Source organism: Rhea pennata, chromosome 3 (genome assembly GCF_028389875.1).
Source record: "Rhea pennata isolate bPtePen1 chromosome 3, bPtePen1.pri, whole genome shotgun sequence".
In the NCBI taxonomy this organism is placed as follows: Eukaryota; Metazoa; Chordata; class Aves; order Rheiformes; family Rheidae; genus Rhea; species Rhea pennata.
Window position 1 is genome coordinate 52257952 of NC_084665.1, and position 13915 is coordinate 52271866.

The following is a 13915-nucleotide window of genomic DNA, read 5'->3' on the forward strand; positions in this document are numbered from 1 at the left end:
AATTAAGATATTAATGTATAATGTTAAATAAAATTTGTCCTAAATTAAATTCATAAAATTCACTGAAAAGTGAAAGTTCAGATATTTTGAGCAGCTGTTGAAGACAAAAATATGAAGTAGAATGGGAACCTAAAAGACCATCTTACTAGAATGGAAGTAACTGTTGGAGAAGCTTCTTTCTCCCTTAACATAAAAAAAACTTAGAGACAAGAATCCTGTGCCTCAGTTTGTACTGCTACTTTTTGATTTGACTACATGTCAAGCACTGTATGTTCAAATCTGTAAGAAACATCAGTCGAAATCTATGCAATGCACAGATTCACGGTGTGCAAAGATAGGGAGAGTTGCTTCACACTTGCAGCTGGGCTCAGTTATTCTGTTAATAGTCAACGTTAGCCAAAGCTCAAAAATTTAACATTGTAGTAGCACATCAAGTACAATATATGAATACTTCATATGTAATTTACTGTATGAAAGTCTTGCTTTCATCTTTAAAACTCAAGACTTGTACAATACTGTAAATTTTTAGGGAAAGACAACTACTAAAATATGTGCCAGAATTAAGGGCTGCTCAAAACAATATATATTTTTTTAATCAAATCTTGTCAACTATCGAAATTACCACTTCTAGTACTGGAGGCTTCTATGCTGTTTTCTTTTGCTTTCCACTACCATATTCTTGTACAAAAAGTATCTTACTATTTTGTTCTCATCTTATCTGCAGCTGAACTTACTCAATGTGCAGTTCTAAAATAGTATAAATACATTTAAGGCTCATCTGCTGCAATCTTGTTCTTCCCTATTTCCATCTTCCCATTCCACCAACTGTGGCACTATAACAAATCTGACTCCACAGCAAGTCAGCTAATCCAAGGTTAAGTGCTCTAAATGGGCTCACTACATGGTCAGATGAAGGCCAGTAGTTATTAATGCAAAATAGGAAGCAGGAGCAACAAATCATCAGGAACAGCAGGACTGTGGTGGCCAAACTATCATGGAAATATTAAATTTGCTTATAACACTAAAAATAATATATTATCTCCTCTTGTCCACATCAAAAGGTTTACCATATATTGTTAAGCAGTCATTCCCAAGAAGTTTCACTGCTTCACTATCTTAGCTACAGAGCTTCTCTTCTCATCATTTACATGATATTCCCAGTAAGAAGCTTGTATCTGAATTTATAAAATAGATGCAAGGCAGGATTTTCCTAAAAAAGCTTTTAAAGATAGCAGTGTCCTTTTTCTGCCACTACATCCCTGACTACTCATTTTCATACCTTTAATTGAACAAGGAGCAGACAATGAATTGCACAGCCTGACTGAAGAGAGCACAACAGGCAGGCTGTAGAAGACTGCGCTATAGTCTCATTGCGGGGTGGCGGGGGCAGAGTGGAGAAAACAGCACACCACGCAGGAATGAGTCATTAAGAGCTGGTTTGGGAAGTATAACTTACATGTGGAATGTAAAGGTTTTTTTAAATGACTAAGATGAATGAAATCTTCCTCTTCTCCTAGTATCATTTGTATTTCAAGCTGTTGCCCACTACAGCTGGGGGATAATAAATAACTCGAAGTATTACTATAAAATCCACATTTTCTGAAGCTAAAACACAATTAAGATTCTTTCGGAATGAGTTTTTAGTAAGAAATTTGGCACATAATATAACTAAGGTAGAAACAGAAGAACTTTTCAGTTTAATGTAAAGTTGAAAATAAGCCACAGCTCAAATTTACACTTGTAAGGGAATCACTAGTAATTCACTTTTTTAAAAAAAATCTAGTCAAATCTAATCAAATTTGCTTAAAATTTTTTTGGGAAAAAAAGGGTGCTTTTAACTTATCTAGCTGAAAAACAAATCCTGTCAGTATTATTGCCCCTTCATTCTCTCTAATTATATACATATTACTTCAAATATGCATTTTTATCTATTTAGGATTGACTAAAAATAGAAACACTATTAGAACTAACATCTCTAGTAATAGAGAATCAATAGAGGAAGGTCAGTTAGCCTTACTTACCAAGTACTTTCATTATAGTCATGCTTGGTATGCATGTTCCAAATTGTAAAAACATTCAGTATACAACATATTAAACTAGATGAAACACACTATAATGTCATTTTCTGCTGCTGTTTTGATAACAGTACAGCTAGCATCTGGAAAAAAGAAAATCTGGAAGAAAAATCCTTGCACATTAGCAGAGCTGCCATGGAAAGACCCACTTTAGCAAAACAAGCCATTCAGTGTAACCATGAAATGCTTGTACTATGTTTCTCTAACATCTCTTCACAAAACTGATGCAAGAGAATTCACAAAAGAGACCGTTTCCCATTTAAGACCAATATTTACTTTTAACCATTAGGCTACATCTATTTAGCTGTGTCTACATCATACCTTCACTCAAACCTTTGCCGATATTTTGGTTAACGTACTACATCTGAAGACACCCCATGATCATAAGGAAGACTACCAAATGTTCTCAAAGTCTATGAAGATTCAGCAAATAGTTTGATTTCTTTATTCAATGCTTTTTCATCACACCAGAAAGATGACTAATACTATCTCCGAGGAGAAGATTCAATCCTACTCTTTCTGCAGATTTCCTTCCACCACTTCCTTTATTCTTAATTCCTTTGCCTATTACTATATGGAACATGACCCTCATCCATTTGTAAGCATTGGGTATGTTACATGTTTTAATCTTCTGACTTCAAAGTAATTCTTAAAACATTCTTCTGCAGTCCTGTCTTTTCTCACAGCTTATACTGAAAGGCACCCATCATCAGCACAAGCTTTCCTCCTTTTTGCCATGATCTAAAATTCAGTTGCAACTTTGTGAGGCTGTTCTTACTGCATCCCAATCAAAATCAAAATATAAAATCTTACAATATCAAGTTGTTTACTTTCTTTGAAAACAGTCAGTATTTCTTATCACGCTGTACTAGTTAACTTTTCTTCAAAGCACTCTGCTTACCCCTCCCATTTTTACTTTTCTGCTAGTGGCTTTCTCTATTTAACTGTACCAGAACCCCTGGCCAAAGTAAACTCATCCAACAGAAAACCCTAACTCAAGTTATTCTATCACTTCTTTCAAGCAACAGCTTCAGCCCCTTGGGCATTAGGTATATCCACAGCTGTTCTCATTCTCATTTTTACTACTCTACCATTTGCTAAGTATAGATATTTTCCCTCTGTTGTTTATGAATATTTAGAGGAGCTAGTTATGGTTTATTTTTTCTTTTTCACAAATTCACACATATCTGTCGTTCAGAATGGCCTGCTGGAAACGAAGTAAGTCACAGCAATAACTATGATATGGTTAAAGGACAGCAACAACAGTTAATCCAACAGTCTTCATTTCAGAGTGGTATTCCTGCTTTATAATTGAGACTTGTAGCTTTCCAAGTTTTCTTCTTGAAATTTGACCCTAGGATTAGCGAAGTTAGTTATTTGCAACTTCCATATGGGAACAATTATCCAATTTTCCCTCTCCTGTTAAATGATTTATTAGTTTTTGAGAATTTGGAGCTGTACACGAATTTGATACAGATTATCTTTGTATGGAAACTGTGTTCTAGTAACTGCTTAGTTTTACATCTTTTCCTTACTCCACTATTAAATGCCTCAGCTAAACACTGCAGGATGATATGCTTGGGAACACTATCAAAGTCTGATAGCAATTGCTGTCTGATGCTTAAAACTGCTAAAAGATACATAAAAATGACAACAGTTTTTTTGTTGATTCACGTCTACTTTTCAAGTCATTAATGTTTTACAAGCAACAATCATCTCACCATCTCCTATATATCACATGGTTTTTATTTGTGTTTGAATGACTTCTTTTTAAGTGAATCCTTGCCATTGACATTCATCTACTCTAAGGATTTTGATGTTACGAAATCAATAAATTAATACAAATTTGTGAATGTTGTTATTGTAACCATCAACTACAAGCGTGCTTTCAATAATATTATGAGAAATATCCAGCAATATTGTCACAGTATTATTTACTTTAATTAAGCACAATGCATTTTTTCCTTTAAACAATGATATGCTTTCCCCATACCATATGGCTAAATTTAAAGACAATCAATACTGAAAGGTCTAGTATCACTTTTACAGGCAAGAACCAAGTGTGCTAAGAAAATTACACAAACTTCTACTGCAACATTATTCCTGCCTATTACAATCTTAATATACCACTATCATAGTAGCAAATACTGTGTACAATTTAAGAGGGACTAATACTATTTTACTGTTGTCTTTGAACAAGATAGAAGCTGCACCAGCTAGAATTGCAGCTGCCCCTACCCAGGAACAGTGAGACAAAGGATTTTAAAAAACATTGTGATTCCAGATTAAACGAGTGTTAAGTAAAGCCTCAAATACCATCCTTTCCTCAGAGAGGAAGAATGTGGAGTCAAAAGGAAAAGGAGTAAGAAGTATTGCATGCAAATTACTTACGCCATAGATCACTCAGCCTGTAGAAAGTATATCAGTGAAATAGTAACTGGAGATCTGAACATCTGTGTAACAAAAGGAGTATCTAGAAAATAGATTCAGCTAGCACACCTCAGTCAACACCTCTCAGAACATGTAGAAGACTCTCACATTTCTACAGTAGAGCAGCTCAGCCCTACTGCCCAGTACCTTGAAGAATAATTCCAAATCTTTCATAACAACATATCAGTGTAATTTAGGATGTTATATTTAATCATCACCTAAGTCTCCTTACAAAGCTCTCCACTTTTTATTACATTCTGCAGTGTACAATCCAGAACCACTTTTGCCTCAAAAGGGAACTGCCTGTCCTTACCAAACTCTAGCAAATAACAAATAAAATGTTAAAACCCTAACAATGAACACAGGAAAGATCAATACCATGTAGGATATGCTTTAGAAAGAGGCATGAGGAAGGTGCAATTCAGTGCGACCCCCAAAACTGGCGCTTTCTTCTTCCTGTTTTCCTTAGGAGAAAAACATGAAAGAAGCATTATCAAATGATCCTACAGGTCCAGATAATGGCCAATATCTCAGTGAACTATGGGAAGAGGAAAAAATTAATTTCACAGAACTTGAAATAAAGCCACAATAAATAACAAATTTCATACCAAAGAAATATTAATTAAAAACTTGAGGAGTTCAGCCTTTCTCCTTGAGGAGAACAATGGCTTGCTCAGCCAGTCTGCCTCAAGCTCTCCTTTTTCCTTCTAAAGATAAACTGTACAACTAAACCACCATCTTTGTAAAAATCCTATACCAAAGGAAAGGAGAAATGAACACACTCACATCCACAAAGAAGAAGATAAAAAAAAAAAAAAAAAAAACCCAAAACCACATTCTAAAACCCACGATGCTAATTAGTGAAGAGGAGAAGAAACACACAATGCTACAGAAATAACCTCTTCCTTCATCTGTCTCCACATGGAAATTTTAGAAATATGCCTATTTGTGCACTGCTGTTATAAAATGTAGCTAGATCCTTTAATATATTGACCAGAAAAATAACTATCTGTTCCAGTAAGTTAGTAATTCATTCCTATCTCTAGTACTAGTTTGCTTTTCTGAAGTGTATCTGAGAAACAACTGTATTGCCACTATATGGCAAAAATTAAGACTGTATTTCTCATATGAAATTCCAATTTTTTTTCCAAATTAGATGGAAAGAACAGCAGCAATGACATAAATAAATACCCTTTATGAATTTTGAACTTCTCTCATATAGTTGGAAAACAGTAATAGTTGCAATGTTCTACTGTGAGAAAGAATTTCCAACTTTCTGTTTATATATTTTAAAATATCTTGGGAATCTTCCCTATCACCAATTTCCCCCACCAAAAAGTTAGCAAGGATTCCCCGTGCCCCCACCATTCCCTAATTACTTAAAGGTTTTTGGTTTCTTGTACAAAACATTTTCAATTCCCACCATTATATTCTAAAACAAAAATTTTCAACTCTCCAAATTTCTGAAATCAGAATTTGATTAGACTGGTGCTTTTTATTTGACTAATTAAAGAGACACAGTAGGTAGTACAAAGATAAGCTTACCTATATATTAATTCATCAGTATGCAACTACATGTACCTATCCCTATGAAGTATGACTTTCAGCAGAGAGCCAATAAACCTGCTACTCTGTTGTGTATGTATTAGAACATAAAATATATTTTCTATATTTTGCCTATACAAAATATAGAAAGATGTTAATGAAATGAATTGACAGAAAAAGTGTTTTTCAACAGATACTATTTCTGAACAACAGTTAGCTCTGATTGTCTTTTCCCTTTGGGAAAAAGCACCTTGCATTCTGGGTTACAGAGTTCCTCCAAGTGATTCTAAAACAAGGCAGAACATTGGAGTTGGCAGATACTATAACAACGAAAAACTACTCTTTCTCTTTTTTTTAGGAGGCGCAAACCATCTTACCACACACACCGGTTACAGAAACCAGACATAACACAAACCTACACAGTGTATAGACTGCACATATCTGGTTTAACGTCTATCAGATCATCTCCGGAAGAACCCTTCAGTCATCACACATTCAGCAACAGAAGTGAGGTTGCAGAAGAGCCAACGAAAACTCAAAAGTGATTGTGTATTGCCAGTTATTTTATATATTTTTTAAAACTTACAGTGCTACACAGGGACTAGAGAACTGAGCCTAAGGGTTTCAGCTTTGCCCATATGAAAAATATTCTTTCTTCTTGCCATTTCTAATCTTGATTATAAGTCAGTTCTAATGTGCTCAGGATCTCTTTTATATGTATACATTTTGAAGATCTACTTTCCCTTGTGGTCTTCTCCTTTCATAGCGACTGACAATGTGCAAAGTAAAAAAGTGTACATTAAATTTTTTTTCTTACTTCCAACTTAATATTCTATCACATTTTGTTAATTCAAAAATTAAGTCTCTCTCCTCATCCTTGATAACTTCTTAAAACTTGTCATATATTGCAACATTTCTTTGCCTCCCCCAGTTCTGAATGAATTTTTTTATATTAGCATATATCACCACAAGTTTCATCAATCAGCCTCCACTAGCATTCACTAAGCAAGCACTCAAAAATCACTAGCTCATTTTAATACCAACTGCTACTTTTTTTCAGGAGATATTAATTTTTTCTCAGAATACAGAAAATATTTCCTCCATTGAGAAAGATGTAAATTTATTTTTTATCATTTTATAATGGCACAAAAATGGTAAAAATCACAAGATGCAAATTAATGGCATGAAATGCAGCATAAAGTCACACTGAGTCACTTTGCTTTGAGTGAGAGTATAGAGTAGATCAAAGAGGCTGGCTTTCACATGGAAAAATTCTAGTCTCTGCAAAAGGCTCCTAAGTTGCCTGGCTGGGCAGAAGTTCGTTTATATTAGCAGGCAAGAAGGAAAAAAAATCATCTTATCAAATATACTAGTCACACAACAAGTCTTTAATAACATCACTTAAGACTTCATCCTGCTAGTTCTATTCAAATTCATCTCAGGACTTTTTCAGCTCTTACAAGAATATAATCAGTACACTCTTAAGACAAAGCACAGTCCAAAAACTGAAGCAAAGGAGCTTGTTTTTGTGTGTGTGTATATATATATATATATATATATGTACACGTATATATATATATATGTATGTATATATGTATATAAAAATATGTAAATATATATAAAATGTGTGTGTGTGTATACACACACATACATATATAAGCATGTGTATATATATATATATATATATATATATATATATATATAAAAAACCTGTTGCTTCCAAAAATACAAGCTAATTTTACTATGTTCATTTTTCCCCAATACAGTGATAGCAGTGTTTTTTTGATACCATCCTCCCGAGGGGATTTGTTCTTTTTGGAAAAAACTTAGTATGAGGACCTAAGAAAACATGCCTTCTTCCCTTGAAGTATCAGAATCATCTCTAAAAGAAACATAAAAGTATGTCACTTTTTCCCTAGTCTTAAAGGAAAGTACCCTTTTACTGAAAGAATGTGAGAAAGCTAATGCTTGTAACAGATCAGCACTACCTTTTAAAGGTAATGAAAACTCTCTGTATCTACCTCTGAAAGAGGCAAAAACCAAACAAACAAAAACCAGAAAAACCTCAACATTTCTTAAAAGTATTCTTCTATCCTGAGAAATAATTCTACTAAGGATAATACATTTTAACAGTTAAAAAAATGATATAATATATACATGAATATATTAATTTGAATTTCATGATGCTGCTATGCAGGTTTATTCTTATTACTGCATTACTAACTGTATTTCAGAAGTAACTACTGGAAATGTAAATCAAAGACTTGCATACAAATACTTACTGCAGGTATCAGTAACTTTTTAACTTCTTCAACAGCCCTCTTCAGTTTTATTTCTGCTCTGTTTTGAGCATCCTCCACAGTGATAAGTACATGCAAATCTTCATTCAGGTGCTCCCAGTTGGGTTTGCCTCGGTTCTGTTCTTCCTAATAAATAAATAAATGAAAAAATAAACATGGAAACTATGAAACATTGCTATATTCCATTTAAAACAATTAAATAAACAGTTGACACACTCCATTCCATGAATGGTATGAGCTGCATTTCTGCTGGAGATGGGAAAAGTCTTCTTGATACTGCGGAGAGAAAGAGTTTTGTTTTACTATGTTATTTAATAAGTACTCAGGTTTCAAACTATCTTCTACAAAAGGTTTGGGGGACTTAGGGTGTGTTTTTTTGGAATCTCACTCTTTTTTAGAATAATTGCAGAACAAGCGTGATTGCTTAGAGTACCCTCTCCCACAGAACAGAGGGACAAGAACAAGACTACCAAGTACTACAGAAACATTGCTATTCTTCGGAACCATTCAGGGATTCAACAGATAAAACACTGTTGGTTAAACAACCTAACAAGAAAAGTGAAACAGTCAGCATACATAGAAACATCATGTGAATCACTCCAAAGGACAGCAACAGAATGCAACAACTGCTCTGTGTTTAAGAACTTCATTTCAAATACTGACAAGGACAAGCTTTAAAACCATTAAAAAAAGAAATGTTAGTTATAATTTTCAAAATGGAGCCATATATTCTGAATGAAAGTTAGAGAGGAGGAAGAAGTGACAAGGCTTACAGGTTATACAGGCCATAGTAAAACATATAAAATGACAGTCACTAGTATACAGATACCCTATTGCATCATTAGCATTAATAATCCCAAAGATAGGTCTTAACACTTCTTTTAGAGAAAGAGAGCAAGCACTAAAAAGAATTTTAAAAGTAAATGATAAAAATCTAGTTTTAACTAACAGATAGAGGTATATTCAAGTAACACATTCAAATATTCATTCATTCAAAAATGAGATGATGAAGAAAAGACAGAGAACACTTTCCACCACCATTTTTATTAAAAAGTAAAGTTGGTAACTTTCCCATAAACATAATTTAAGAACATGTAAGGGGTAAAAACTTTGGAAAAAAAAATCAGTAAAGACACAAGTTTATTACTACAGCCTTTGAATTCAAGTGAAGGCCTACATAAAGAGAAAGACCTCTGTAAAATCACTGAGTTAAACAGAAAATACAGGTGGTAACAAAGGAGCCTCCTACTTATAAGTGAGGTGGTTCTGGCTTACCACAATTCACATTTATAAAAATCAAGACAAGCTAAATTAATTGTAAATGTGGCTTTTTCCCTGAATTTCATTAAAATTCTTCCAGGAAATCTCTCTCTCACACACAAGAAATATTGAAAGATTTAATGTCAACAAATACATGAAGTGCTTCATATTCATAAATACCAGAGGGAGCACTGTTTCTTAGACTGTTCTACATTTCATTCAACTTTTTCAAATCTGAAATATTTTGTAGACTAGGGAAGGATAAAAATGGGGGGAGGGGGCGAGTTATACGGAAAATTTAGATAAAGGAATTTCCTTGAAAGGAAATTTCTTCTACTGTGGTACTACATGCTACTCAAGAGCATAACCTGAAAATGAAAGCAATTATTTCTTCTGGCACACACTATCAGCTACTGTGAGTTTTAAGAACAGTGTCATTTAAACTAGTTTAAAGACATTATCTCAGGTAACTTTCTAAACAATGCTGACTTTAAAAATATCTCTGTGAATTTCAGAAGCTGAAAAAAAGAAAAAAGTAATTTTCATTTATAAAGCAGAACCTGACACAAAGCAAAGTTGAGTTAAAATGTGCTCTGTGCTATAATTTAATCTTTCATAGAAATATCTACCACAAGGTATTCACAGATTATTTCACTAAGTCATGATCAAAACTGCACTATTCCTGTTCAAACAATTCATTTTTTTTTATCCTAAGCAGGAGCAAGTTATTATCTTTTAAGATAACGACAAACTGTTTTAATATGGACAAAGTTATTTTAAATGTATGATAAATCAGATCACGTTCCTAAACCACAGGGTAGTGCAAACAACACGCTGCTATTTCTTACACATATTCGTGGCAAGCTGACATAAAGGCAGAACACAGAAGATATTGGTTATCAGAATCATAGAATCAGTAAGGTTGGAAGGGACCTCTGGAGATCATCTAGTCCAACCTCCCTGCTCAGCAGGTAGACAGGGTTGCATCCAGGCAGGCCTTGAAGATCTCCAGAGAAGGAGACTCCACAACCTCTCTGGGCAACCTGTGCCAGTGCTCCGTCACTCTCACAGGGAAGAAATTCCCCCTCACGGTCAGGCGGAACTGCCTGTGCTTCAATTTCTGCCCATTGCCTCTTGTCCTGTCACATGGGACAACTGAAAAGAGTTTGTCCCCGTCCCCTTGACACCCTCCCTTCAGGTACTTCTACACCTTGCTAAGATCCCCCCCTCAGTCTTCTCTTCCCCAGGCTGAAGAGGCCCAGCTCTCGCAGCTGTTCCTCATAGGGCAGGTGCTCCAGCCCTCTGATCATCTTCATAGCCCTACACTGGGCTCTATCCAGTAGCTCCATGTCTCTCTTGGACTAGGGAGCCCAGAACTGGACACAGGACTTGAGATGAGGCCTCCCCAGGGCTGAGTAGAGGGGCAGGATCACCTCCTTCCGCCTGCTGGCAACACTCTTCCCGATGCACCCCAGGAGACCATTGGCCTTCTTGGCCACAAGGGCACATTGTTGGCTCATGGTCAACCTGTCATCCACCAGCATGTCAGGTACACGCTAACAGGCATCATAGTACCATTAAAACATATCAGAGAAAGAAGGGCAAATGAAAAGGGAAGCTGTCTCCAAATAAAATGGCCAGTTTTGCTCCTTAAAAGGAGGGAATTTCTAAATGCAGCTTTTGGTCCCTCCAGCTTGACCAACAGAACACTCCCATGAGCTGCAAGCAAACTCACCGGCGCCTGCTCAGTTCCCTCTGCTGCTCTCGCAATGGAAATAATATAGTGCAAAGCCTCAAAAAGCAGTGCTTTATCAAGTAATAACAATATGTGGTATTTATGAAGAGAGAAAATTATTTTTTGTTATATAAAATGAGATAATCTATCTCTCCATAACTGCATTAGCCTCAAATTTTTAAATGCCTTATCTCAAATGTGGTTTGTGGTTCAAATTATTCTGTTGCATCATGTGGTTTTAAGTTGTATACAAGACAATACACAGATAATACTATGCATTTTTTTCACAAAAATACATACCCCTTTAGATTCTTTATTCACAAAAAAACTCACCCTTTTATTGATACTACACACAGTATTTGCCACCAAAAAATAATCACATGAACCACCTGTTCTGACCTCACAGTCACAAGCATTTATCTGTAAGATAACTGAATTATAATTACTTTGCCTCTTCTATGATCATGAAGTGTACTAATATTTTAATGAAAGTCTTATCTGAGAAATTATATTCCCAATAGCAGTAAGACTGAAAAAAAAAAAGGAGTAAGAATGGAAGCCAGTACAATACATTTTGGAAAAAAAAACTAGTCAAAAAACTTGGGAACATAGATGGGAATAGACTTCAAATTTCTTCTGTTCTATCTCAGTATACTTGGGCTTGGAATTGTTGCACTGATTCCCTCCTGTCCCATAAGGTTGCTTTCTTTGTAGATTAAAAAAAAAAAAAAAATCGTATGGTTTATTAAAAGAGAAAAGCTAGTGAAAAGTTAATAATAATAATAAACTTTTTTTTTTTTTTTTTTTTTTTTTTTTTAAAGGCAAGTAATTCAAATATCCACTAGGTCATTTATTTCAACATAATGTTGTATGCAAAACACATTACAGGGCTAGGCTGATGGGAGGAAAGAGAAAATAACTTGCCGCCTTTTGTGGTTAAGAACTGCAATCTCTTATACTGCCTCTTTTCCTCCTAAATTCTGAGGATGTGGTATGGGAAACATATTTCCTTTTAAGTAAAATCATTACTTAAGAGATGCTACTCCTTTCTGTGCAATAAGTCTTTAAGAAGTCTTTTCCCAGTCCTACTTTATACAGAAAAGGTGGAAGAGGCTGTAGACTAAATAATTCGGAACTAAACTTGGAAAGTGTCCTTCTCAAGGTTTGTGAAATATGGAATAGCCAAGTTTGAGGCTTTAAAGTTTGGGAGGTGTTTTTAAATTGTTTTGGAGAAAACATAGCAGAAAGATGGCCGAGAGCGAAAGAGTAGGAGTAATTCACTGGGCAACTTGGGAGGATGGGGGGGAAGCCCTACAAACTCTGCCTATCTTGAAGTGAATTTCAGCTACGGCAAAGCTGCTGGCTTTACAGACTCGCTAGGAAGGAATCTCCGGAGACTGCCCAGGCTGGCCCCTGCCCCCGGCTCAGAGCAGCATCACCTACAGCAGGGTGCTCAGAGCTATGTGCAGGCTGGTTTTGAACATCTCCAAGGCTGGAGGCTTCCCAATCTTTCTGGGCAAACTGTTTCAGCACCTGAGCATGTTTATAGTAAAAAAGCATTTTCTTATGTTCATAACTTTTGGCGTTTTCAGATGTTTCAGAGATTTTTTCTAGACAGAATTTCTTGTATTTTTCAGTTTGTGCCCATTGCTTCTTGCCCTTCCGTACCACTGCAGCACAGTTCAGCCAGGTTGCCAGGTATGTCTAGAGAAAAACCTGTCAGGAGTACCAGTAACTGCCTTGCAAGTTACTTCTGGACAGAATACACTGGCTAGCAGAGCAGGAAGGTTACGCAGGTCAAGTAAGAAATGGCAAAAAAACCCCACAAAACTGAAGAGACTCATAAAAAAATAAATTCAACTGAATATATTCAAAATTACATAATATACACACGAAGTAATTTACAGCACGAAGTTTTGCTGTATCTCAGAGACTGTTTATGCAAGAATTATACAGGAAAAATGGATGCAGTGAAGATGCAGGAGATTACCGAGTAAAATGATTTATTCCACAACCTTGGGGAACAATGGTATTAGAAAAGCTTAATTACAACCAAACCGTCTTGTCTGCTAAATTAAAGAACATTAAGAGCAATATAACTGACAGATGAAATTTCACTGTGCTTCTTGTTTGGCAGAAATTTCAGTATCCTTAAACATAGCCTAATTCTGTAAACAGATTTTGCCTTCATTCAGTTGCCTGTGTGTGTACAATCATTATCCTCAGGGTACACATAAAACAACGAACTTAATGAAACTGTTCCACTTTTACCTCACCATTAGGGTCATTAGATCAAGTAGTAAAAAATCTTTCTTTCTACAACTACTTGAAATCCAACTGCATAAAATATTATTATAAAAAATGCCTCAACTACGGACTCTAAGAAAAAGATAGCAGTTTACTATCAGTATATACAATAGATGACAGAAAAATCAGTACAGTCCTTCCCTCAACTATAGGTATTATTTTACACCTTTCCCCTATCCTTTATTGATTTTCAAAGGAATTTAAACTCAGAGGAAAGAGGTGCCTATCTACCAAGCTCAATTAAAATTGTTCAAAAGATGAAA

The 13915-nt window shown here is 35.3% G+C and overlaps 1 protein-coding gene across 8 annotated transcripts in view; it reads right to left on the reverse strand.

Annotated features, from left to right (window-relative positions):
* QKI (QKI, KH domain containing RNA binding) overlaps window positions 1–13915 on the reverse strand; it is a 165752-nt gene that overhangs the window by 50302 nt on the left and 101535 nt on the right. For all 8 annotated transcript variants that reach the window (XM_062572307.1, XM_062572305.1, XM_062572304.1 and 5 more), the window contains one exon: window positions 8333–8476. In XM_062572307.1, the coding sequence (XP_062428291.1) occupies window positions 8333–8476 (144 nt within the window). The remainder of the gene's footprint in view (window positions 1–8332; window positions 8477–13915) is intronic.